Genomic DNA, 27,984 nt, shown 5'->3' with positions numbered 1-27,984 from the left:
GCTCTAAGTTGCAATAGAAACAGAGAAAGAATTCTCACCAGAGCTATCGTCGGTTAGCTGTTTAATCTGGCTATGTTGATGACTGAACAAGTATATCAGTATTTGGGATACCCGATTCTATAAACGCCTGTTATCACTCAAGGGAATGTACTACAGATAATCGTGTCAAACGTAAGTAATTAATGTGCAGTGCTAACATAGCTTGCTAGCATTCCTTGGCCAGCAGTAGTGTGTGTGTGTGTGTGTGAGAACACACGAAACTTTTCGCCACGTTACCTTCACTGTGATCTGTCGCTGGATAGAAATATACAGTTCTTATAAATTATTATTAGAGAACTTTTGCAGATGTCATATGTGGACTCCTTTAATTGAGTTTAACTTAAAATAAGTAACTTACCTAAATCAATATACTTTTTTTCTTTTCTTTACCCATTGTTTTTATATGCTGTTGTGTATGTTACATTGATAATATCATGTGGAAAAACACGGTGTCTTGGTAAGGTATGAGGAAAAAGCAAATGTTATTAAATTTTTTTATATATATATATATATATATATATATATATATATATATATATATATATATATATATATGTACTGTCTATGTATAGATAAATAGATGGATAGATAGACTATATCAATACCTATAAATATCCTTGAATTAATTCAGTTGTGACCTGAGATTTTTCTGCAAGAATTTATCAAAATCCAACTTCTGTTCTGATGGGTACTTAGTCATTTGGACACAGTTACTGTCCTGTGAGACTATATCACATGCTAATCGGCTAAAAGCTAAAGATGCTTTCTGATAGGGGAACCGGATTATCATACTGCACATGATCACTTGTTCATCCAGTTCTATTGTCTATTGCAGGGGTGCCCAATCCTGTTTGTGGAGATCAACCCTACCTGCAGAGTTCGGATCCAAACCTGATTCAACACACCTGTCTTTAAATATCAAGGGCTCCTGAAGATCTAAAGTAGCTGGTTCAGTTGTGTTTGATCAGGGTTGGAGCTCAATTTTGCTGGAAGGTAGATCTTCAGGAACTGTTGTAGGTGTTGTGTGTTTGTGCGTGTGTGAGTCCCAAGCCATGTAATGGGAAGAGTTGGGGAAAGACCTGGCAAAGTGACAAGCTCAGAAAAATCTTTGCTAAGAAAATTCATGGACAGTCTCTCAGGTATGGCGAGAGATGGCCATGGAATCCCTAAGAGTCGGATACGACTGAAATGGTTAATGAGAGAGAGCGAGAGATCTCCAGGAAGAGTTTTGGGCACACCTGCTCTATCGTGATCAGGTGGGCTCTGGTCCTGTGCTAGTCTCTTATTCTTCCAGTAGATGGCACCATTTCCCTTTGTTTTGACAGGGTTAGTCTCATCTGCCAAAGATGTGCCTCAGTTTCAGATGCTTGTTTGTATTATTGTGCATTATCCCACTATTAGTGATACAGCCTCCAGAACAGACTGCAATGCAGTAGCTGCATCTGTATGTTTTGGCTTGTCTCTCACCTCCGGTTGAAACACTTGATCTGCACTTTGCAAGCGTGTCTCTCTCAGGGCCAGACTGGCCCACTACATATGGTCATAAACACAACTGATCTTTGCATACCCTTGAATATGTATACCAACTCCTATTCCTTGAATCACTAATGCCATGTTATGAGTGAGTTGGAATTAGTAAAAGTTAACAGATGGAATAACTACTAATTGTAAAATACAATTTAACTATACTGATGAATCCTAAAAACAAGCTTAAGCTATAAGCTGCATTGGCATAGCAATACCAGTGTTTCCCACAGGATTTCTGGTAAATCTGTGGTGAGTGGACCTCTGTCCCTCCAGGGGGTTTCGGGGGCATGCTCCCTCGGAAGACGATTTTGTGCTTTTTAATGCTAAATTCATCAATCTGGTGCTCTTTGAGAGTTCAAAATTAAGAGCTCCAACCCATATTCAGTGTGCAAATTGAACAAAGAAAAACTCAAAACTCTTAGTTGTGATATAGTGTCTGTCTACATCACACTACTACATAATAATAGTTATAATATTAATCCCATGATAGTAACAGCCATATATTGTAAAACAAATGCACTGAAAGTGAAAAATAAAATAAACTTTCATAATTAGTTTTGTACTAATTTCTAATATATATATATATATATATATATATATATATATATATATATATATATATATATATATATATATATATATATATATATATAATTTTATGTATGAGATGTGTCGGCCCACTGGGAAAGTGCCCAGTCTGCCCGATGACCAGTCCACCCCTGGTCTCTGTACATCTCTTCTTCACTCAAGATTGCCTTTTCAAGATTATTATGTATTTGAGACTCACATTCATAGGAGAAACAGTAGATCAACATGCTAAATCCAAAAAAGGAACACTGATGTTGTTATGGCACCAATTAAGATCAATATTCAGTCAAAGTAAAAAAAAAAAAGAAAAAAAAAAAGAAAGTGCATGTAGATAGGGCAGGCTACGTCTTAAGAGCTTCCTTATTGTCGATACATTTCTTCACACCTAAGGTGTTATCTCTGTTAACAGTGACGTACTTCCTTCTTGATGTAGATCATAGAATTCGTGATGTAACAGTTGAAATGCAAACAAACGGATCCTTGTTCACCACACCAAAGTTTAATGCTCTCTCAGCACACAACACACCCTTACAAATGAAAAGAGACACGCATGGCTAAAGATAGAATGCAGACACTGTCAATCCCATACAGAGGCAACTGTACCTGCTTCGTCACTCTTACTGTGGAGGTCACAGGTTATGAGGACGTGGCTCTTTTACAGAGCACAATGAAAGAGTCACGTCAAATACAGCTTGAGCTAAAGGATTTATTTTGTGTTGTTGATGTTGGATTGTTTCACTGCAAAGTAACTCAGAAATTCAGAGAAAAGAGTAATTTATGATAAACATTTAAATTAAATTGGCTATAATTTTTTTTTTTTTAAATGCAAAAAGTTTTTCAATGTTTTATAGTTTTGTCAGCTAGTATAATAAATTATAATATTAATGTAAAACATACTATACATGCATTATATTAATATACTATACATTTATTAACATGATTATTATAATCATTACCATTGAAAAAACACCCATAAAATTCGTGCCGTTTATTGTCGTATGGTTGATGTTAAATTGCTTGATTGTAAAGTTATTAAATGAAAAGAATAATTTATAACGAACAAATAAATTAAAATGGCTATCATTTGAAAATATCCAAACATGTTTGTTTTCATTAATCGTTTATGTCGTTGCGTATCAGCATAGTTTTGTTAGAATGTTGAATATTATTTATTTTCCAAAGACATTATAATGAATAAATATAAAAAAATAAAAAAATAAACATTAATATTTTCAGACTTCAAAAATATGCCCCGAAGTTCCTGTTTTTATTTGTAATGTCTGACACTGTATATTTTAATATAATAATTTATTCCAATTTTCTATTTTCAATTATTTGATTAAATAAAAAAATATTTTACAAAAAAGATCTCTTTTTCTGGTTAGAAAAAATTAAGCTAAAAAGACCTCTGAAAACCAGTTTCAAGGTAAAAAAATAATTGCTATTTAGCTACAGAATCTGTAATTTTACCAAAATTGTGAAGGCGTTTAATATTGAAAGTGTGTTGTTGGAATTGCAGTAATGTGATCGAATGTAAAAAGGATGTGCTCATGGAAATAAGGCAGTAAGATCTGGCAGGGTGAGTATTGTGTACAAATGCTTGGTAACTGTTGAGTGTATGTGTTTTTCTTCCTCTCCTCCCATCTGAAACTGAGAAAATTCCTTTCTGGACTGGAAGAGGATGCAGGGGCGGAGCCACCTGGCTTGCCTCTCTCCTAGGCAGCCAATTGGTGTGCAGGAGCTGTTCTGACTCCGCCCCCTGGGTTGTTCCTTCCCGTGCTGCTTTGTGTGAAGCATGCAGCGGGCCGCTGTCCTCCTCCTTTTTGCTTTAATGGCTGTCAGAGACACTGAATAGAGGGAGAGCAGCTAGAGAGGGGTTCTGTTTAATTCAGAAGGGAGCAGGAAAGAAAACATTGCACACACTATGATGCCGGGACATGCTAGAAACCCACACGTGAGTCAGATGCCATTTTGTCATTTGCTTTTCCTCATTCCTTCTGCCTCCTTCCATCCCTCCCTCCCTCCCTCCCCCGTTTGTAATGATTAGGGTGCAGCTAGAGTCTTGTGATGGCTTTTAGCAGGGATGATGAGTGTGTGAGCTGGAAACATGGTGGATTTGAGGTCTTGATGTGGACACTTAGTCAGAATGACTTCTGGTTTTTATTTTTATGTAGAGAATACAACAGAAACACAGGGGTTGGTTGGTGAGCACAGATGAGCAGTGCCCTGTGTAGGACAATGAAGTGATGATTTCCCAAAAGGCACTGCCATATGCCGTTATAACTTAATTTTTGTTGGACGTGTGGGAGTTGCCCTGAAGATGTTCTATTGACCGCTTTTAATAGAGCACAGATACTGTACTGTCTGAGACCTTGTTCATGTCATACCACGCGAGTAAAATCATGTGTGTGAGTACTCACGAAAATGAAGTGGCTTTAAATCAGTCGTTTTAATGCAGTTTTCTTCAGTCTGAAGAATCCACATATATGTCTAGATAATGTCAGGTTAAGCTTATTTTGCTTTTAAACCACCTTTAAATGTTTGTGGTCAGTAAGTAAGAAAAAAAAAACTTTATTCAGTAGGGATGCATTAAATGGATCATAAGTGACAATAAAGACATATTAAGCGTAGCGTCAGTTCTGGCAGGTCACATTAGTCAGGCTCGCATCAGCTGACTTTCAGCCGACGTCTACATATAGGAATAAGACGCCTATCACTGTATACAAGCTCTTTCAGTATTATCAGCAGCTATTGTGTTTCTCAGGAGCGAATTACCCTCCTCCATCCCCAGCTCCTCCTCTCGTCAGTCAGGATTTGGCATTCTGATTCCCCTTGAATCAGAATAAATTCTCGAATTATGTTGTACTTTAAAATCTTGCAATATCTGCAATACATTCGTGTTGGTTCGGTTCTGTTTACCCTAAGGTTGTATTGCTGCTCTCATCCATGCTAGTTCATGGGAGTTCTTGCCCAGAACAGAACCTATTCTCACTATTAACTAATAGTGCATGTATGTAGCATGTATATTACCAGGATATTAGGCTGTTTATTAGTACTTATAAAGCACATAGTAATGCCTTATTCTACATGACCATATTCTACATCCCTCTCTACCCAATACCTAAACTTAACAGCTACCTATTACTATTAATAAGCAGTAATTAGGAGTTTATTGAGGCAAAAGTCATAGGTAATAGTGAGAAATTGGACCCTAATCTGAAGTCGTGACCCAGTAAATCTTAACTGACCTCAAACGTTTGAAATTTTGCATTGTTTTGATCTTACCTTGGCAATAAACAGTTTGCTGTGAAGCACACGCACAGCACACTAAAAAGTTTGTTCATTCTTTCATTTAATTAATAATAATTTCCATTCATGTGTTCCTTTGATCCAGATTAACGAGTTTGAATCTCTAGCTTTTGATTAAGTCTTTGTGACATGTCAAGTTTTACAACTGAACAGGAAGTACATTTCTCAGATTCACGTGATATTCCAAACCTGTATGAATTTCTTTCTTCTGCTGAACACAAAAGATGTTTTGAAGAATGTCAGTAACCAATCAGGTTTAGAACAACTTGACGTCAAAATTTTAATTTTTGGGCTGAACGCTTTAAGCATTCAGTTCTCTGGTGGAACTGGTTTGGCATTTAGTTCTGACAATTTACGCTTGACATGGCCTTATTTTCCAGTCGTCTTTGGCTTTGTGACAGAAAAAGTCAACAAAATTTAACATATTTGCATTGGCTCCAAGACACACCCTTGTGGCTTTCCTCTGTGTTTGAGATGTCCTCTGTGTTTTCTTTTGAGTATGGTTAAACGCCTCTAAATATCTCTCTTCCAACAATAATAATAATGCTGTGTGAAATCATATTATGACAATATGCTCATCTTAAATAAAATCAGATAAACACAACTATTTGCTTTGGCATTGATGTCATTTTTTTTGTCTTCACTAAAAATTTAATTCATATCCCTTTCTTGATTCTCAAGGGTTCACATTTTATTTCAATGCAATCTATTGCATGCTATATGCTTTAACCTCATAAAGCCTACAGATTCATGTTTGATAAATGAATTTATTAAGATTATCAAGATGATCTAGATTATCAAGATGATCAAAACTTTGCTGAAAAACCTGTTGTACACAATCTACTACATGACGTCTGTAGAGGCCTTTTAGTATAATTGTACAAATGTTTTGCCCCCACAATAAAAACTACAGAGCTTTGATAAAAAAAACTAAGCATTTTAAATATCATCTCATCTTATATTATTGGCAGATAAAGAGCTGTCAAATCGATGAATCGTATCTAACATAAAAGTTTGCGTTTACATAATATATGTGTGTGTATATATATTAATAAAAGAAGCTATACAGTTTACATTATCAGATTTTCATCTTTTTTGGGCTTCTGAATAAAACTGATGTGTTAGTTCCATGTTTTCCTATATCATCCTAAATGGGCATTAAAGCCTGATGTATCTGACACACAACATAAAACACATTGGCAAACATTTTTTAATTTTCTTTTATATTTTGTCTAAAGGTTCAGTAAGCTGACTTTTCCTGATTTGGTCATTTTATCAAAATGCAGTGGGACTTTAACTCTCAAAATGATATTCCATGTACTTCGCTCCTTCTACTTCCCAGTTGTGTTTACTTTTTCCCTATAAACCAAATTTGAATTGTTAAAATGGTCAATGTCCAAATACAGAAGCGTTTGAAGGTGTCCTCTGGCATAGAAAGGGCATTTAGAATAAAGAAAGTAAAGGATTGAAGTCATTAGTCAGGAAGGTCGCTTTAGTAAGTTTTATATTCCTCTATGAAGTGACGTAGCAAAATATACTTCTTTTCTTTCCTTATTCTGTTTTCATGCCTCAGAGTGTTCAGGTCAGGAATACTCATGTAAGTATGATCCTTCTCAGTTTGGCAACCTGGCATGAAAGGCTTGCTCTGATTTACTACAATTCTGTTTTCATTCTGTTTTCTCTTTTATTTAAACACACTGTCATTCAAAAGTTTATGGGGATTAGTTATTTGTTTGTTTTTGAAAAAAGTCACTTGTACTCACCAAGGCTGCATTTATTTGATAAAAATACAATAAAAACAGTAATATTGTAAAATATGAATATTTTAATACATTTAAAAATTAAATGTATTCCTGTGATTCAAAGCTGAATTTTCTGCATCATTACTCCAGTCTTCAGGGTCATGATCCTTCAGAAATCATTCTAAATAACTTTTTATTATAACTTTTTTTCTTTTTATATCATTGATGAAAACCATTGTGCTGCTTAATATAATTTTGGAAACCGTGATTTGTTTCAGGATTCTTTTATGAATAGAATTAAGAAAGTTATTTGAAAGAACAGTATTTAGCCTATTTGATATAACTTTTATAACATTAATACATCTATAATGTAAAGATGTAATCTTTACTGTCACTTTTGATCAATTTATTGCAGCCTCGCTGAATAAGAGTATTAATTCCTTAATAAAATGTTACTGACCCCAAACCTTTGAACGGTAGTGCATAAAACAGATCGATTTTGATCAATACAGGGTTCAAGCTATGCTGAAATATTTATATAACTTTAGTTTACATGTCAGGGACTATATCTTCTAGTGGAAGGATGGCGCTTAGTGAATTTGCTAAATAAATCATTGTTTTTTTTTAATAAAGATTTTCTTACGTTTTTGTAAAGCAATGAAGGGCATTTAGCCGTGACAAAATTTGCATATTCGTTATTCTTTTTGCTTTCTCAGAAAACCATATATATTTGTCATCATGTTCCTCATTTAGGAGCTTTATTATCTGAATACCCAGCGAGCACAGGAGAAGATGGAGCGATCGGAGAAGGGGTCGAAGCAACGACTACGGGTGTGCGTGGCCACCTGTAACAGAGCGGACTACTCTAAACTCGCCCCCATCATGTTCGGCATCAAGTCTCAACCTGAAATCTTTGCCCTGGAGGTGGTGGTGCTGGGTTCACATCTCATTGATGATTACGGGTAAGGCTGCTGAACATAAGTCATATCATCTGTCTGACTAATCTACATTAAATTGTTGAAGGGAAAGTAGATATCAGATGTTACGTCAAACATTACTAAATTTGTAATAAATTTGTATTTATAAAACTAAACCGATAAATTGGTTTTGTCATTTTAAACCTAAAATGCTTTCCTTTCATCTGTGGAACACCACAAAAGTAATTTTGTCCATGCATTGAAAGTCGTTGGGGTCCAATGTTGTTTTGGTCGTTATTGGTGTTCATTGTATGGACATAAACAGTTGAAACAATAGCCGCTTTTCCATTGTCCGTCCAAACCGTTCTCATTGCTTAACCGTTCCATTCTGTGCCGATCCATCTGGTAAGGATATGGTTGAATTTATAGTTTTACGCACACAGCCACCAACATACAATATATATATATACACACACACATTATGTAAACAAAAACTTTTGTGTTAGATGCAATTAATCGATTTCACTTGACTTTAGACATATATGATAATGCTGACATTTACACTGACTTTTTCACATTTCAAAGAAAATCAGTCATAATCAATAAATGTAATTTCTTATGTTTTTTTGTATCAGTATTTATTTATTTATCCTTATTAATTTAGTTTAAAATACAGTTTCTGAATGTTATTTACATATAAAAGCACCTAACTGAGTAGTATTGTATTTAATGGAAACTTATTTTTACTGTTAGTTACGTGAGGCAAAAGAAGTTAGAATGAAGGATAAACTTAAGATCACGGCATTTCAATACAACTTCTGTTAATGTATTTTAAGGCTGCTATTGGAATATTGAGGGTAAACATCATATTATGCAACTACGCATTACTTTACGGAGAGTTTACAACCTACTCGCTTAATGGTGCAACCAAATAAAGTACAGAGTTAGTTACATACTAGCTAGTAGTTACTAAGCCTTGTAAGTGTGGACTTTACGTTCCAATTTAAAGCTACACTGTGTGATATTTCCCCCCATCTAGCGGTGAAATTGTAGATGACTACCCAGTGAATATTAGTTTCTGTTCCTTTCAATTCCGAGGGCGTTTTAACTCCTACGGTGGCCGTATTATTTCAAATCTGCCGGCAGTCGCGAGTAATCTCCCCCTCGCATTCGTCACGGTGTCACTGAGTGTAAAACGCGAAAGGCGAAGCTTGAATTTCCAGGTATGTCCCTCTTTGGCGAATGTATTTTCAAGATGGAGGCGCAACATGGCTGCCGCCATTCGAGCGACTCGCTCGTATGTATTATAAAAGGCAGATTTTGCGCTTACGAGGATACTTTATTAGTTGGTGGAAGTAATTACACATGAATGAGCACATATACTTTTGATAGAACAAAGTGTTTTTTGCTAAAAAGTTACACAGTGTAGCTTTAAGAATGTTCGAATGGCTGGTGCAACCCTACCCTGGGCATGCGAGCTTCAAAACATGAATCAGCACTATTTCTCACTGTTGCCATGGAAATGTTGGAATGTAGCTCTTGACGGTGGGAGTTTGGCTCTCACAGTGCAGCCCACAGCCCACTCATGGTGGCTAGAAACCCTTGTCTTTTATCAATGAAGCCTAACCAGCCTTTACTCCTCCTTGGGTAAAAAAACCCCTTGACATTACCTTTATTATTCTATTTCAAAGAAAATGGAAAACAAGCTGTTTCTTACCATGCACATTTTTTCTACATCATTTCAGTCTTTGGTACTACATACCTGAAAAAATATGATTACTTATTGAAAAATGGACTTGGATTATTAAAATGTTCACCATTCGAACATACAGAATTGTAACATACAGTGATGGTGTCTTGTAATATTTGTACACTGTCTGAAACCCAATTGATCTTCTTTCTTGCATTTATTTCCATACTGAATTGTGATTGATCTTTTATTTCTAACAGCTTTTAAAGGCTATTGCTCTTTGATGCAGATTAGGGCTGCAACCAACTAATCTATTAAAAAATCAATAAAAATCGATCATGAAAAAAATCGACAATAAATTTTATCTTCAATTAATTGCATCTGCCACTATGCGCAGAAAACCTCCGCCAGTCCAACCACATTTCAGCAGTGAATAATGCATTTCAATGGACAAACAGCGAACGATGTAAAGTAAGCTGCTGTGGGGAAAGTGTAGAACCGAAGTTGTCCTAAACATGAGAATGCATAATATTAAAAAGTTTTCAAAATTGTTTTCCACAGCACATAACTTACGTTTTACTATGTATCCGTATCTGTAAAAGCTATGATTGTCCTGAGAATGTCCTGCGATCAGGACTTAACCTCTTTTTGCTCACCAGCCACTGTGGTTTTCCAAAGTTACTAGCCACTCAGCATTTTCACTAGTGGTCGACCGATATGGGATTTTTAATGGCCGATGCCGATGGAGATATTGAGAAAGCAATCTGGCCGATATGAGGCCGATATAATACATGTGAATACAGTAAATGAGAGACATAAAGAATATTGGTGAAACTAAATGAACATTTATTGTACATACTATTTATGCAAAATTCTTTTTGCAATAAAAAATATTTACTAAGAAAATAAAATGTAAACAAAAAGGTAAGGTAACACTTCAATAAATAAAGTTTTAGTGCAGCTTCTTGTCTGCTTTAATATTTACAGTATTTTTTTCAGTCACATAAATAATTACTGCTGCTTACTGCAGGTTACAAATAACATTTATCATTAATGAACCAATCTAAACAATATTCATAAATTAATGACAAAATAGTATGTGCAATTACAGTATACATTTTATGTACAATACATAGCCTAGTTAAATATAAATCTCACATAGTTTATTTACACTATTTACTTTAAACAGGTTGTTTTACTTCATGTATATTTAAATAATAATGATTTATGTATTTAGTTTTGCTTGTTTGTTTCTTTAAAACATTGCAAGCCATCACATGTATTTGCATGACATACATGAACATATGAAAATGTATACTACAAACGATATTACGCCAATCATGGATAAATAAATACAGTAGATAGTGAATAACATTTTCAAGGATTTATTTTCAAACGTAATATTATTACATAGTGTTCTCCTCTCATCCACCTCACGCGACCACTGATCTGTAATGAACGCGACCCAGCTTTTCCGTGCACGCGAGTCCGTTGGAAAACAGCGTCTAGTTTAAATGTAACCCGAGAACAACGCGCGTATCTGAGGAACAGCCAGTCACAGGATTTTTGACTGTTTGTGAGGTAAAATGTTTTCAGTTTTGTTTGAATTCGTTTACATCACATCTGTGACCCCCACTGGAGCTACCGCTGGGCTGCGGATCTGACATATCACGGTACTGTTTGAATAGACTCTGCTGCACGCCGGAGTGTTTTTGTGTGTAACACAATGTAGCGTCAGGTTAGAAAGCGAATGCGAATGGTCATTTACTGTGTCTGTTAGATGTCTGCTTCACTTCTGAGTGGCTTGTCTTACGGTGCTGGGCGGAGCAGAGCGAGTGTATTCAGTTCATTCACGCTTGCTCTGTTCGCGTCAGTGGAAAAAAGCGCTAATCCACAGTCACAAACTGTTTTGAAATATATCGGCAAAAAGATGTATCGGCCGATGCCGATATCTAAAAAATTCCAAATATCGGCCGATATATCGGCCTCGGCGATATCGGTCGACCACTAATTTTCACTGGCCACAATTTTACATCGTTACCATGGGGAAAAAACTGCCATATAGATATTTTTAATATTATCTCGTAATTGGGCAGCAGGTATATTAGGCTGCTGTCACTTTAAAACCACAGATCCATTATACTGTTACTCATGCATTTTATTTCTCAACTGTTTACATTCACTTAAAACATAACTGACTGTGTTTACATAAGTATTTACAATACGCAGCTGGTATTTTGCTAAAAATTAGTATTGAAAGCATTTTAGATATTTCAGTATCGATATGTATTGAAAATCGATATTTTGACAACACTACATTGCTTAGTTTGTTATTTCAGATGCCCTTTTAAAGGGATAGTTCACCCAAAAATGAAACTTCTGTCATCATTTACTCTCCCTCAAGTTGTTCCAAACCTGTATGATTTCCTTTCTTCTGCTAAACACAAAAGAAGATATTTTAGAGAAGGTTGGTAATTAAACAGTTGCTGGTCCACATTGACATCCATAGTATTTTTTTTTCCTACTATGGAAGTCAGTGGGGTCCATCAGTCGTTTGGTTACCGACTTTCTTCAAAATATCTTCTTTTGTGTTCAACAGAGGAAAGAAAGTCATACAGGTTTGGAACAACATGAGGGAGAGTAAATGATGACAGAATTTTCATGTTTGGGTGAACTATCCCGTTAAAAGACTACAATTGAAAAATGTATTGGGTGGGTTTGGCGGATGCTAATGTCAAGCCCTGGCTGCGAGTATTTAAAATTTGCATCTGTCAAAGCCTGTCCTGACAGCAAGTGAGCCTTTGCTAAACTTCACAGACCTCACTGTGCAGGATGTGGAATAACAGTTTAGTAAATAATTGATTCAAATGTATTTATTTGTTAATAATAATGAATTTTCCATCCGATTAATCGAAGAAATATTCGACAGATTAGTCAATTAATAAATGAATCGTTATTTGCAGCACTAAGTCATATTTAATGATTCTTTTTGTCTTTCTCTTTCCCAGAAACACGTTCCGTATGATTGAGCAGGATGAGTTTGATATCGGCTCTAAATTGCACACCATTGTTCGTGGTGAGGACGAAGCTGCCATGGTGGAGTCCGTGGGTCTCGCGCTCGTGAAGCTTCCCGACGTGCTCCAGCGTCTCGCCCCTGACATTCTGCTCGTTCACGGCGACCGTTTTGACGCGCTGGCCTTGGCGACGGCAGCGTCTCTCATGAACATTCGCATATTACACCTTGAAGGTGGAGAAGTGAGCGGAACCATTGATGATTCAATTCGTCATGCCATCTCCAAACTGGCACACTACCACGCCGTCTGCACCCGCTCAGCCGAGAGACACCTCATCTCCATGTGCGAAGACCACTCTCATATCTTATTGGCTGGCTGCCCGTCGTACGACAAGCTGCTCTCCGCCCACAAACGAGACGATTATGCTGATATCATCAAGTCTTGGATTGGTATGTAGATTAATGGGATGAGACAACAGTAGTCATTTTTTGTCATTTTTTTATATTTCTAATGAATTTTATTTCAGTTTTAGTAATTGTAGTACTTGAACTTAAACTGCATTTTTATTTACATTTTTTACATTTTGTTTTTAATCTAATGAGCAATGAAGCCTGTGCAATCCAAAGAGTTAAATAGCGCAAAATGATAACTACTTTGAAGTTTGGTTAAAATGATACTATCATTTATGCATGTGTGGTTCTTTCTTAAACAGGGGATGAGGTGAAAGAGCAGGACTATATTGTGGCCCTGCAGCATCCTGTTACCACAGACATCAAGAACTCCATTAAGATCTACGAGTTAATGCTGGACGCTATCATCTCCTTCAACAAGAAAACTCTCATTCTTTTCCCGAATATTGACGCAGGTCAGCTGTTTCTCTCGTTTTCTGTTTTTCTGTCTTTCTGATCCTTCACACTTTTTGTGCCTCAGAATATTATACACACATTTTCTGCCCATATACAGCTATGGTTTCTGTCAGATTGAAAGGCTTATTGTGACCCTCAGTGGCTTTGTCAGCAGTCTAAGATAACTTTCAAGGGCTCTAGAAACAGACAAAACAGCCACGGCTTTGAGTTTGGTGTTAATGACAGGTAGACACAACTGGAGGCAACAGTCAAAACAGAAGTGCTTTTTTGTCCATTGTAATATAACTCCAGTCTGTTTAAAGAAACAATAAAAGTCTAAAAAATAAAATGGCCCTGTCACTGAGGAAACACCTTTCCTCAGTGGCAGGGCCATTTTATTGTTTAGACTTTTTAATAGTAACAGTTTTAGTATGACCAAAATTTGATATAGTAATTTTAAGGTAATGGTCAGAATTTAGTTGTTTTTGCTGTAACTTCAACAAAAAAAACTTGGAATACAGTATATAATATAATATAATATAATATAATATAATATAATATAATATAATATAATATAATATAATAATTGTGGTTTGAATTTAATGTAATTGTATAGTGACAGTGTGCCTTAAGTTATTTTTCCTTTAACTTCAAAGAAGAAATTCTGCAAAAACTGCAAACACAATATAAATATGTTAATTTAGTATTAATTATATATTATTATAGTATTTATTATTCATTTAAAGTAGCTTTTATTTTTGTATTTTCAATTTTGATGTAAGTTTTAGTAATTCTATTATGTTTGAAATAGTTTTTTTTGTCATTTTTTTATATTTCTAATGAATTTTATTTCAGTTTTAGTAATTGTAGTACTTGAACTTAAACTGCATTTTTATTTACATTTTTTACATTTTGTTTTTAATCATATTTATTTTGTATTTTATTCTATTTCAGCTTCATTTAAATTAATTATTATTTCAAGTTTAATAGTTTTATTTAACAATAACACAGAATAATATAGTCTGAATTGAATGTGATGAGACAAAGTGACTGTGTGACGAAATACACCTCTCTATGAAATTGTGACTCTTGTGAGGCAGTACTGATGAATTGTTTAAAAAAACTCCAATTCAGACTTTATCAGTTTGTTTCTTCCTCTGCATTAAGGAGGCAAATGACAATAAAAACCTCTGGACTTGACGTGAAACAGTCTTAGAATTAACTTGTCATTAACTTCCCTGAATAAAGAAGCGTAGGAGAATTCCACCCATTAATGCCATAGTGCTCTGTGTTTGTCTCATGTAGGCAGTAAGGAGATGGTTCGTGTAATGAGGCGGAAGGGAATCGAGCAGCATCCGAAATTCCGTGCGGTAAAGCATGTTCCGTTCGATCAGTTCATCCAGCTGATAGCACATGCCGGCTGCATGATTGGAAACAGCAGCTGTGGAGTTCGTGAGGCCGGAGCTTTCGGGACACCTGTCATTAACCTGGGTACTCGTCAGACGGGTCGAGAAACAGGTGAGATTAGATACGAATATGACTTACTGAAGGCATTATGGCAGGATATGATCACAATTTTACTGTTCTGTTTTTAATTTGGATCCTTGAATAATGTTTATTCTCTAAACAAGCCCAGACTGCTTTTTGTTTAATTGAGTGTCTTTAGTATTTGCCTTGATGGACCAGTTTTACCAATTCATGATATTTTGAAAATAGGGGAAAATGTTCTACATGTGCGAGACGCAGACACGCATAATAAAATCTACCATGCTCTGGAGCTGCAGTTTGGAAAACGCTACCCCTGGTAATGAACTCTTTTTGTTACATTTTAGGCATCTTCTATTTGCATGCATCAAATATGCTAGCATCAAAATACCATGATTGTAATGCAGTTCTTGAAAATAATCAAACATTTTAGTATTATATACTATTATAGTATTTATTCATATTTTGAGTTTGTTCATTTTAATAGTTTCAGTTTTCTGAATTTTTTATAGAAACATTAACTTCACTTATTTTATGTCAGTTTGTTCCCAAGACGAGTCAAGGTTTTCCATCTAATATTTTTATTTCAGCTTCTTTATTTATTTCAGCAATATTTAATAGTTTAGTTAACAAGAACAACACTAGTCTAAGTGTGTCTTGATCTATTAAACACTAAACAAGCTGATTAAAATCACACTTGAACGTAGTTATAAAACTCATTAAATCTCATTTCATGTAGTCTGATAAATCCACTCATATTTGTCCATTTTTAGATAACTAAAATGAAACTTAATTGTGTATATCCTGTATAATAAATTGTCAATACATCACGTATCAGCCACTTTACTATTCTATGGCATTTTGTAGTATAAATAGTGCGAGTAATACCCGGATGATGCACTTAATTAACCGAAAAAATGATGTCTGGAATATTGTACATGTCATGAACTCAACTCAGCTTTAATTACATAGAGGAGGGGGATTGGCTAATCAGACTTTTGAATGACAAAATAAACTTATAAAGTTCATACACTACACTGTGCATAAATACATAGTGTATAGGTGAATAGTGCGTCATTGGGATACAGCTTCATACTCTCAACATGTCCTGTGTGTTCTTGCTCTATCCACTAGCTCCAAGATCTATGGTGATGGAAATGCAGTCCAGCGCATCTTGAAGTTCCTTCAGGCCATTGACCTGTCTGAGCCACTACAAAAGAAGTTCTGTTTCCCTCTGGTGAAGGAGTGTATTTCTCAAGATATTGACCACATTCTGGAGACACAGAGTGCCCTTGCTGTTGACCTGGGGGGAACCAACCTGCGTGTCGGCATCGTCAGTATGAAGGTATGCAGAGCGCACCTCTGGAATCAGATGTTGAGATCCAATTCATCTTTAGGACATGTCTTTAACGTCAGGAACTGTGAGGTCATAAAATACAGGCAGGGTGTGGGTCGTGCTTTACTTTCTCAACACAGTTGTGCCTGCTTATGACAGGATGTGTGTGTTTGCCCAGTTGTGATGGTTAATCGTTTATGCAGCAGGATATGCAGCGATTACGTCAATATTTCATTCACATGACACACAGAACTCTGAGTGTAAAACAAACAGCGGCAGGTTTGATCTGAAGGGTTGTGTAATCAGCTCTTTCTGTGTGTGTAAATGGTGCAGAACAAGTTTTCTGGGGATTGAGGGACACACCGTTAAACTATGTAATTAGTTTAATTTATTATTTGGCCACGGTGAAGCATTGCTGAATTTAAATGCACACTTATTTTAGACTGATTTACATACTCAAAGTTGACTAAAAATATTTTAAAACAGAAAATATCCACTATCCTTTTATAATGCTTGCTGTTGCTAGATACGGCATGAAACGGATGTTGCAATAGTCTTTTCTTCCCTACTGTGACATATATCTGAGTGACATGTCTTCTTGAACAAGAAAAAATGTAGGATGGGTCTTGATTTTGTCCATCAGGAATTGATTGGATGGTTGTGGTTTGCTATTGCTGTGATGTCATGCAGGTGACAGGTTGTCACACCCTCACGCCAGTAAACAAGTCATCAGAGAATAGAAGAAATGTCACTGCAAGAGGGAGGGGAAGTTATTTTGATTAAAGGGGTGGTTGAGTATGATTTCACTTTTCTAACTTTAGTTAGTGTGTAATGTTGCTTTTTGAGCATTAAAAACATCTGCAAAGTTACAACGCCCAGTTCAAAGTTCAAAGCAAAGGTAGGGTGACCAAACATCCTGTTTTCCCAGGACATGTCCTGTTTTCACGTCCTGGCTGTTTTTTATAAAGTGATGAAAATGTCCTGGTTTTCATTATTTTTCATTGGGCCATTAAGCGTGTACTTTAAATACACGCTTGTCTTTGCACACAAAACATATGAAACCGGCTTCGGCTTCGCCCCGTCTTGTTATAATCAACGCGTTCCTCAATCCGCAGCGGCAAGCAGAGAGCACGTCAGAATACAGACGCCTGTGTGTGTGTGTGTGTTCATCTCAGCCTCATTGGTCTGTCACTGCTCATCAATGTCAGAATATTTGAAATGACCAATCAAATCAAAGTAGGCGGACTTTACGTTCACAGAATTTTAGCAGCGTGACTCGACGCTTCAGTTTACGGTCAAGTGCGAGATAAGATGTAAGTAGCTAACAGCGTTAAAAAAAAAAGAAGCCCAAATGTAAATTCACAGATGATATACAGAGAAAATTCCCATGTTTTCGTTTCGGTCGGGATCCGTGTAAAGCAGAATGCATGAACTGTAAAGCAGAATGCATGAACTGTAAAGCAGAATGCATGAACTGCAAAGCTGGGACGTACGTAGGGGTGGGCGATATGGCAAAAATATCATATCACGATTTTTTTCAGGAAAATCACGATTCACGATTTTATCACGATTATTTTTTATGTTGGTTTTACTATTTTGTGACTGAGCATTACACCCAAACTAATGTCCATATTTTAAAAACAAACACATTTTGTTTGTCCCAAACACATATTTTGTCATTATTTTCTTTGTTTTTAAATATTAAAATCAAAGATACACATTACACATACACAACTTAATATACAAATTAAATAAACAGTGCTTTATGTTTTCAGCTACAGTAGGTGTATTTAACAGTAGCATTGAAGAAAGTAATTAAATTAACAAATATGAAAATAAAACAAAACAGACTTCACTGTATAAATTATAAAGCTACTATTAAAATGATCAGTCAAGAGCAGTGAGTGATTTTCTCTTTGCATTTTGTTGTTTTATTAAATGGATAGTTCTCCTAAAAATTCAAATGGTCATAATTTACTCTCTCAAGTTGTTTTAAACTCGAATAAGTTTCTTTCTTCTTTTGAAAATAAAAGTTATTTGGAAGAATGTGGGTAACCAAACAGTTGATGTACCCCAGTGACTTCCATAGTATATTTTTCTCCTATGGAAGTCAATGGGGACCAGCTACTGTGTGGATAGCCACATTCTTCAAAATATTAATATTAGAAAAATATTAGAAAATATTAGAAGGAAATGAATACAGGTTTGGAACAACATTAGAGTGCGTAAATGATGAGATGATTTTTATTTTTGGGTGAACTATCCCTTTAAGGACAAGCGGCAGCGTGTTTACTATTAATGTCTGCGCGCGACGCGTCTAATACACGCATTTGACTAGCAGATTCTCTCTCAATTTTCTCAAGTTTGCTTTCACTTTAGACATAACCGACTTTGTTTATGTAAACCTTTTGTGTATTTAACAGTATAAGCACAATAAGACTCGAAAGATAACTTAGTCCAGTATCCAGGCGCTGGTAGACAGGCTTTTGAGCTTCACATGTACGCGCTGAGAAACGCACACGTTAGAACAGCGCATCAGCACGCGAATTAAATGTTTAACCGACAAGGCATTAAAGCACATGCAAATTATGAACTTTTGTGAACTGCAGTGTCCCTTTCCCCTGCATTAACATTTTATGTGAATATACGTCGCGTTGTTCAGTATGTTGGGACAGAGGCGCCAGAACAGCAACTGATAGAATGCGCGATACTACGATTTTTCTTCAAAAGCAGATCGTGGAGACATTTTAATCGTCCACGATCAAAACCCGTCATGTCGCACACCCCTAGACGTACGTGTCAGTGTCAAATAAAGGTGCTAGCGACCTAGAAGCACACATAAAGAAAGTATAGGCTTCAAGAGAACATCAGGAGGAATGTAGTGTAGTAGATTTTTTATTTTAGTAGTAGATTTTTAACCTATGGCTATGAAAAGAAATAGTGTCATGTAAAAGGTGTTAAAAGCTAAACTTTTTTTTTTTTATAGTAGTCTATTGTTGCAGGCCGAACATTGAATGGAAAGGATGTTTTACTTTATGTATTAAAGTACAATAACATAGTTGCAAGGTTGTGAATGCATTTGTCAAGTATTTTTTGATGCATTCACCCCTTAACCACGCCTCCCCAAACCACGCCCCCGCCCATCAACCACGCCCCCGTCCTCTTTTCTGAAAACTAAAATATGGTCACCCTAGCAAAGGGGTATATTTGATTTTAAAGAAATCGTTTTTTAAGGACTACAACAAACGGCTGGTAGGGACTACATGACATTCCTCCAGGGTTAGTGACATCACCAACCCTAAAATTTACATAAACCCCGCCCCTGCGAACACCCAGTCCATGTTGAGAAGAGGAAGAGTTGTTGTAGTCGAGCACATTTGTGAGTCAGCTCAAACTGTAGCATCCATCTTTTCACATGCAATAGAAAGTCCGGTTTGTTCCCTTTCTTATGTCCTTTACTGCTGCTAGTTGCTAGGGTGGGGGGGTTTGCACTTTGCAGACAATGCAAATAAAGAAACCAGACGGTAAGTGGATTTAGAACTGTCAGAATAACTGTTAGAACTGGTGACACTGGTTGATCAGGTTACACAGTACATTAAAATAAAATGCCACAATCAAAATAAAGCTTTGCCTTCACAACACTTTAAAAATATATTGAATAATATTACTATTTTACTATATTTTTGATTAAATAATTGCAATAATAACAATAATAAAGTGACACATGCACGGATCAATGATTTATAATAAATACTGCAATATTACATGAAAAAATAAGAATAGTCCGTTTTTGATTTCATGGTGACTAATGCAAAAATCTCAAAATGGCCAAATATTATCCGATTAATCGTATTGGCTGAAATATACTGATTTGTTATTTCTTAACATAAACATAATCATGATGCTCATGCAGTCTATAAAGTAAGTTCCATTTATTTTCCTTGAATGCTTCAATTTGACTTTCAATTTATTGTTTTAGGTGTATAACAATCACAGGGCCCATACTTGCAGTCAGAGTGATGGAGAGGTACCAACTCACGAATGATCAAATCAACAAAATAAAAGCAAAAATATGTCGCAAAGAGAGATTATTGAAATGCTCTTTTTAATTTGCATGTACAAAATTGCTGTTCAAAAGTTTGGGGTCTGTAAAGTTTTTAAATGTTTTTGGAAGAAGTCTCTTTTTCTTACTAAGGCAGCATTTTTTAAAATAAAAAATACAGTCAATATTCAATAATATTACAATTAAAAAATAACTGCTTTCTATTTAAATACATTTTAAAATGTAATGTATTCATGCGATGCAAAGTTGAATTTTCAGCAGGTCAGGAAACATTTATTTTTTAGAAACATTTCTTCTCATTATCATTATTATGATCAATAGTGCTGCTTAATATTTTTGTGAAAACTGCAATAAAAAAATGTCAGGATCCTTTGATAAATTTCAAAAGTACTTTCAGAAAGTTCAAAAGAAACATTTTGTAACAAATGTCGTTACTGTCACTTTTGATCAATTTCATGCATCCTTGCTGAATAATAGTATTAATTCTTAAAAAAAAAAAAAAAGTCGGTTACACTTTATTTTAAGGTGTCATTGTTACAGTGTAATTATATATTTAAGTACTGAGTAATATTAAGCAACTACATGTACTTACTATAAGGTTAGGGTAGGATTGGATTGGGATTTGGTTGAGGGTTAGTTGCATGTAATTATGCATAATTTACTGTTATTACTATGGTAAGTACATGTAACATATGTAATAAGGACACTGCAAAATAAAGTGTTACCAAAAAGTCTTACTAATTCCAATTTTGAAACAGTAGTGTATCTTGCGGAACATGGTTGGGGTAAGAAATTAATGGTAATTAATAAGTAATTTGTAATTTACTGTGTAATTTTTACTGTAATGTTTCATTGTCATGATTTAATAGCTGGTTGTTGCTTCATATATATATAATTTATTTATTTATTATAATTTTTTTAATCATGTAAATGTATGCTTGTGTTTCAGGGTAAAGTGGTTAGGAAGTATATCCAGTTGAATCCTAAGACGTTTGAGGAGAGGATAGAGCTGATTCTGACCATGTGCAAACAGGCCATGGTTGACGCCGTTCACCTCAACTGCAGAATCCTGGGTGTCGGTATGTCTGCGCTTTTTTCCCCATGTCTCCTTCTATATTGTCCATACATTTACTCAATCATTAACTGTCCATTTTTTGGCATTTCTTTCAGGTGTGAGCACAGGGGGGCGTGTGAACCCACAAGATGGGGTGGTCCTCCACTCCACCAAGCTAATAAACGAGTGGAGTTCGGTGGATATCCGTACACCTCTCTCTAGCGCCCTTCATCTGCCCGTGTGGGTCGATAATGATGGCAACTGCGCAGCCCTCGCTGAAAAGAAGTTTGGCCATGGGAAAGGCGTAGAGAACTTTGTCACCATTATCACTGGAACTGGTTTGTTCCCTTTCTTATGTCCTTTACTGCTGCTAGTTGCTAGGGTGGGGGGGTTTGCACTTTGCAGACAATGCAGATAAAGAAACCAGACGGTAAGTGGATTTACAACTGTCAGAAAAACTGTTAGAACTGGTGACACTGGTTGATCAGGTTACACAGTACATTACAATAAAATGCCACAATCAAAATAAAGCTTTGCCTTCACAACATTTTAAAAATATATTGAATTATATTACTATTTTACTATATTTTTGATTAAATAATTGCAGCCTTGGTGACCAAAGAGACTTCTTTCAAAAACATGTAAAAATCTTACTGACCCTAATGTTTTGAGCTGGAGTGTATAATCTATAGGTATATTTTTACTGATTGATCACTTAGATTTAGAACTCTGTTATGAGATTTTATAATAGACTTCTGAACCATTATTTTGCATTGCACAGTAAACAGTCAAATTTTGGGACTGTTATCCTGCTAATATTATCTATAGTAAGTCTGGGGAACAACAAAACACTAATTATATAGTTGTCTCAGAATGAACCAGAAAACATTGTGAAATTATGGTTTTCTCTCTAAGTGATACAGGTGTGTGTTGTATGGAAGAAAAGACTGACTTTATTTCCGTAATTGCGAGTTTAGATCTCGCATTTCTGAGAAAACAGGTCAGAATTGGGAGATGAAAATTTGCAGTTATCTTTTATAATGTTTTATTGTGGCGGAAACAAGCTTCCGTAGTGTCCAGTAAATGAGAATTAGTTTGATCACATGTATCTAATGCAGTGTACCTGCGTAATTGAAGACTGACGCTGATATAATTGTTCCTTATGTCTGACTGCTGTAATTCTGCCTGTATATACCTTTGCCTTGTGTTTATATGTACAGGAATTGGAGGTGGTATAATCCAGCATAATGAACTGATCCATGGCAGCACATTTTGCGCGGCTGAGCTGGGACACATCGTGGTCTCTCTAGAAGGACCCGAGTGCATGTGTGGCAGCCACGGCTGCATTGAAGCCTACTCATCTGGTCTCGCCCTGCAGAGAGAAGCCAAGAGACTCCATGACGGTGAGACGACCAGACACACACACACACACACCAAGAGTTGCGCTAAAGTAGGCTTATCAGCCTCGCCCTCTCTGTCACAATTTTTCCTTTTCAGTTGGCAGTGAACAACTAAACTGGTCAGCATAACGTCACAGTTAGCAGTGGTGAAATCCCTCACTATTGTTTTCCACGTTTCCAGATAATCATTTTTACCATACCAAAGCTTAACATCCAAACATCCAAACAAACCCACGCAAAAATGTTGCTGTTGAATTTCTGTTTTGGAATTTCTCCAAAAGCCTTTATCTATTCATTCTTTGAAAACAAAAACTGACCTACCCTGATTTGAGAGAGGAATCCCACTGCATGCTGGAGTAAAACTAGAAACACCTGTTGTTTTTTATAGCGTGACTGACAGTAGTCTCAACAAAATAATGAAAACGGTTGTTTGAAGTCTGTTTAATTTAGTGACACTTTATTTGAATTTGTTAACTACATTTTATAAAAAGGTCCAATTAATGCATTTAATAACATTTAACTATCAATGAGCAACACATTTGTTACAGTATTTATTAGTCTTTGTTAATGCTAGTTAAAAGATACAGCTGTTCGTGTTGGCTCAGTTCAAGTAAATATTTTTAACAGATACATTTTGATTTTATATTATTATAATTGTATATAATATATGTGCACTCACCTAAAGGATTATTAGGAACTAGGGCTGTCAACGAATATTCTAAATTCGAATATATATTCGAATAGTTTTAAAAAACAGGAATTCGAATGTGAAAATTAATATTCAAATGTGAATTTAGAATATGGAAAAACACGCCCGCGGAAGCAGAGGCGCGGCTGTCTGCTTTGCGAGTGGGCGCGCGCGCTGCCTGAGGGACAGGTCATACGAGTCGCACGTAGCACAGCGTCACTGCTGAAAGTTGACAGTGCACTAAAAAGACAATGGAATAAATTGCAGTCAGTTTTTCCTTTTTTTAATACAAGCACCAAGAATGTAAGTAGCCTTTTTCTTTTTTAATAGCACTTTATTTTTTATGAACCTCGGGGTAAAATTTCTTTGTTGTCACATTTCTCGGAATTGTGTGCCTCATTTTATTTAACGTTAAACAGAAAAGTTCCATGTTTACCACAGCACAGCTCGCTCGGAGCGTTCAATGTCGGTTCTATACTGTAAAACTTCAATTAATGTTAATAAATTTGTTTCAATCACTGAATAAAGCCTGCTATATTTGGGACAAGAGTCGCGACCTTAAATTGCTTGCACAAAACTCTTGATCAGCACTCAACATGTGCTTATTGTTGTTGTTAATTTAAACCGTTATGCGCAGAGACAGAGAGAGAGAGTGCCTGCGAGTGAGCGAGAGTGAGGTCTGCGGTCTTGGCCATTAGTTTATTTACTTGGTTTTGTGTTGGTAATACATTGTCAAATATGTTTAAACTTAAATTTACTACCTATACAAGTAGTTATGTCTCTTTGTATTAATTTGTCCTGTTATTGACGTAATGCACGTCATTGACAAAATGCGCAACCAGATGTTCGAATAATTCGAATATTCGTGTGTTTTTTAGAGGGAATATTCGAACGTCATTTTTGAGCAATTTTGACAGCCCTATTAGGAACACCTTTTCAATTTCTCATTAATGCAATTATCTATTCAACCAATCACATGGCAGTTGCTTCAATGCATTTAGGGGTGTGGTCCTGGTCAAGACAATCTCCTGAACTCCAAACTGAATGTCAGAATGGGAAAGAAAGGTGATTTAAGCCATTTTGAGCGTGGCATGGTTGTTGGTGCCAGACGGGCCGGTCTGAGTATTTCACAATGTGCTCAGTTACTGGGATTTTCACGCACAACCATTTCTAGGGTTTACAAAGAATGGTGTGAAAAGGGAAAAACATCCAGTATGCGGCAGTCCTGTGGGCGAAAATGCCTTGTTGATGCTAGAGGTCAGAGGAGAATGGGCCGACTGATTCAAGCTGATAGAAGAGCAACTTTGACTGAAATAACCACTCGTTACAACCGAGGTATGCAGCAAAGCATTTGTGAAGCCACAACACGCACAACCTTGAGGCGGATGGGCTACAACAGCAGAAGACCCCACCGGGTACCACTCATCTCCACTACAAATAGGAAAAAGAGGCTACAATTTGCACGAGCTCACCAAAATTGGACAGTTGAAGACTGGAAAAATGTTGCCTAGTCTGATGAGTCTCGATTTCTGTTGAGACATTCAGATGGTAGAGTCAGAATTTGGCGTAAACAGAATGAGAACATGGATCCATCATGCCTTGTTACCACTGTGCGGGCTGGTGGTGGTGGTGTAATGGTGTGGGGGATGTTTTCTTGGCACACTTTAGGCCCCTTAGTGCCAATTGGGCATAGTTTAAATGCCACGGCCTACCTGAGCATTGTTTCTGACCATGTCCATCCCTTTATGACCACCATGTACCCATCCTCTGATGGCTACTTCCAGCAGGATAATGCACCATGTCACAAAGCTCGAATCATTTCAAATTGGTTTCTTGAACATGACAATGAGTTCACTGTACTAAAATGGCCCCCAGAGTCACCAGATCTCAACCCAATAGAGCATCTTTGGGATGTGGCGGAACGGGAGCTTCGTGCTCTGGATGTGCATCCCACAAATCTCCGTCAACTGCAAGATGCTATCCTATCAATATGGGCCAACATTTCTAAAGAATGCTTTCAGCACCTTGTTGAATCAATGCCACGTAGAATTAAGGCAGTTCTGAAGGCGAAAGGGGGTCAAACACAGTATTAGTATGGTGTTCCTAATAATCCTTTAGGTGAGTGTATAATGTCTTTGTAAATGTTGAAAAAAGTGAACTAACAATGAAAAATACTTTATTTAATCTTAGTTAATTTTAACAAATAAAACCTTATTGTAAAGTGTTACTGAATATATTTATTAAAATATTTTATGAGATTTGTATTTGAATGAATTTGCTCAACAACAACAACACTGATTAAAATGAATTACATTGATTAAAATAAATTACAACTGTTCCCACAAATCCCTGTTCTATGATAACCTATGATATATGATATGATATATGATATAGGCCTATATAATATGATATGATATAATTATGATATATGTTGTCCTTTAATTTCTAGTTAATAAGTTTCAAAGTTGCTTCCTAAAACTAATAAACACTGAACCTGATTTAATACAAGAGTTGTACACAACAAATGCATTTCCAAGTAAAATGTGACACATGTTTCTTTCACATTTAATGACAGAGGACTTGCTGTTGGTGGAGGGAATGACTGTGAATAACAAAGAACAAGTGAATGCTATTCATCTGATCCACGCGGCTCGCCTCGGCAACTCCAAAGCTGAGAGCGTACTTCACACCGGTAGGACGCACATCCGAGTACATGCATTATTCTCGGGCAGGCCTGTGGTGAAGAAAGGCACTAATATTCTCTCTTCTCTTCCCTGACAGCGGGTACTGCTCTGGGTTTGGGCATTGTGAACATGCTGCACATGATCAACCCGTCCCTAGTGATCCTGTCTGGTGTCCTGGCAGAGCATTATGAGAATCCAGTTCGTCAGGTCATCAGTCAGCGCGCTCTGCTCTCGGCACAGGGGACCAAGATCATGTTGTCTGAGCTGGAGGATCCTGCCCTGCTGGGAGCCGCTAGCATGGTACTGGACTACACCACACGCCGTACCTACTGACGGAGCTCGAAAACCAGGAACCAGTCAGTTACAGACTAAACGACCGAGGGCCAATCATGTGTTACGTCATAGAGGCTCATAGGATCATAGTGGCGAGAAAAAGCTTTTATTTGTTTTTACTAGTTTTGGGATCAAACGCCTGATGAAAGGTCTGTAATTTTGAAGAATAATTTAAGTATATGAAATAAGGTTTTTTATTTAATAATTGAGGGGCATTTGTTACTGAGAAGCTGCTGTGGTTTAATTACCTGCTCTGTCTTTGTGTTTTTTCATGTTCTCCCTTGCGCCTTACTGTATGTTGATCTGTTGCCAATCCTTTTTTTGTCTTGAGCACCATATGTTTAGTTTTCATTCAACCTACCTGTATGAATAAGTGAAAGAAGTTTGTTTACTCTAATTTAATATTTTATTTTTGAATCACAGAACCTGTAAAATAATTTACATTATGTATATGTACATTAAAATCAATAAACAAAATTTCTTTTTATTGCCATTGAATTGATTTATTATTAGAGTCCCATAATACATGCATAAACTGAAGGATATCTGCAGAATATTGATATATTCATTTATTTAAATACAAATACTATTCTGTTTGATTTGCTTTGCACATGAAGAAAATAATGGTTTTAGAATTAGAAGTATATATATTTTGTTTTGTGCAATATTTGTATGTTTTTTTTCTTTTATACATTTATAATAACAATAATGTTTATTTATATAAAGCATTTATCTTGTTTCATCCTTCTGAAATGACTTATTATTACACATGTATTGAGACCTATTTGTGTAGCCTAGAGGCAAATGTTGTGCTGTAAGCGGTTTCTGTACCTCTGCAAAAACGAAACAAAAATTCCTTTTCCGTTATTTGGCCAAGCAGGCACTTCACAATATACAATACACAACATACAACTCTGAAATATACAAAGAAACCATAAACGGCACAGATTACAAAATGTGGCAAAATATGCTTTTATGCATCACTCGACTAAAATGATTATGCAATTTTTAGTAGGTTTAATATGTTAAAACATCACATACAGGTGCTGGTCATAAAATTAGAATATCATCAAAAAGTTTATTTATTTCAAGAATTCAACTTAACAGGTGAAGCTAATATATTATATAGACTCATTACATGCAAAGTGAGATATTTCAAGCCTTTATTTGTTATAATTTTGATGATTATGGTTTACAGCTTATGAAACCCACGAAATCAAAATCCCAGAAAATTAGAATATTACATGAAATCACACAGTAATTACACAGT

The 27,984-nt window shown here is 36.0% G+C and overlaps 1 protein-coding gene across 4 annotated transcripts; it reads left to right on the top strand.

Annotated features, from left to right (window-relative positions):
* Positions 1-27,458, top strand: gne (glucosamine (UDP-N-acetyl)-2-epimerase/N-acetylmannosamine kinase). 4 transcript variants are annotated; one of them, XM_079862392.1, is made up of 13 exons: positions 1-171; positions 7,037-7,060; positions 7,959-8,167; positions 12,821-13,275; positions 13,539-13,691; positions 14,977-15,189; positions 15,388-15,475; positions 16,291-16,501; positions 21,505-21,634; positions 21,726-21,947; positions 22,830-23,012; positions 26,273-26,389; positions 26,479-27,458. In XM_079862392.1, the coding sequence occupies exons 3-13, from the start codon at positions 7,998-8,000 to the stop codon at positions 26,712-26,714; spliced, it is 2,178 nt and encodes a 725-aa protein (XP_079718518.1). In that variant the 5' UTR covers positions 1-171; positions 7,037-7,060; positions 7,959-7,997; the 3' UTR covers positions 26,715-27,458. The 4 variants fall into 4 exon arrangements, with proteins under 4 accessions (XP_079718518.1, XP_079718517.1, XP_079718516.1 ...); XM_079862389.1 differs by lacking the exon at positions 1-171 and adding an exon at positions 3,965-4,108; XM_079862391.1 differs by lacking the exon at positions 7,037-7,060.
* Positions 27,459-27,984: the final 526 nt, after the last annotated feature.

The sequence above is a fragment of the Squalius cephalus genome, assembly GCF_949319135.1.
Source record: "Squalius cephalus genome assembly, chromosome: 2".
Taxonomy (NCBI): Eukaryota; Metazoa; Chordata; class Actinopteri; order Cypriniformes; family Leuciscidae; genus Squalius; species Squalius cephalus.
This window is presented reverse-complemented; position numbering and strand designations above follow the sequence as displayed.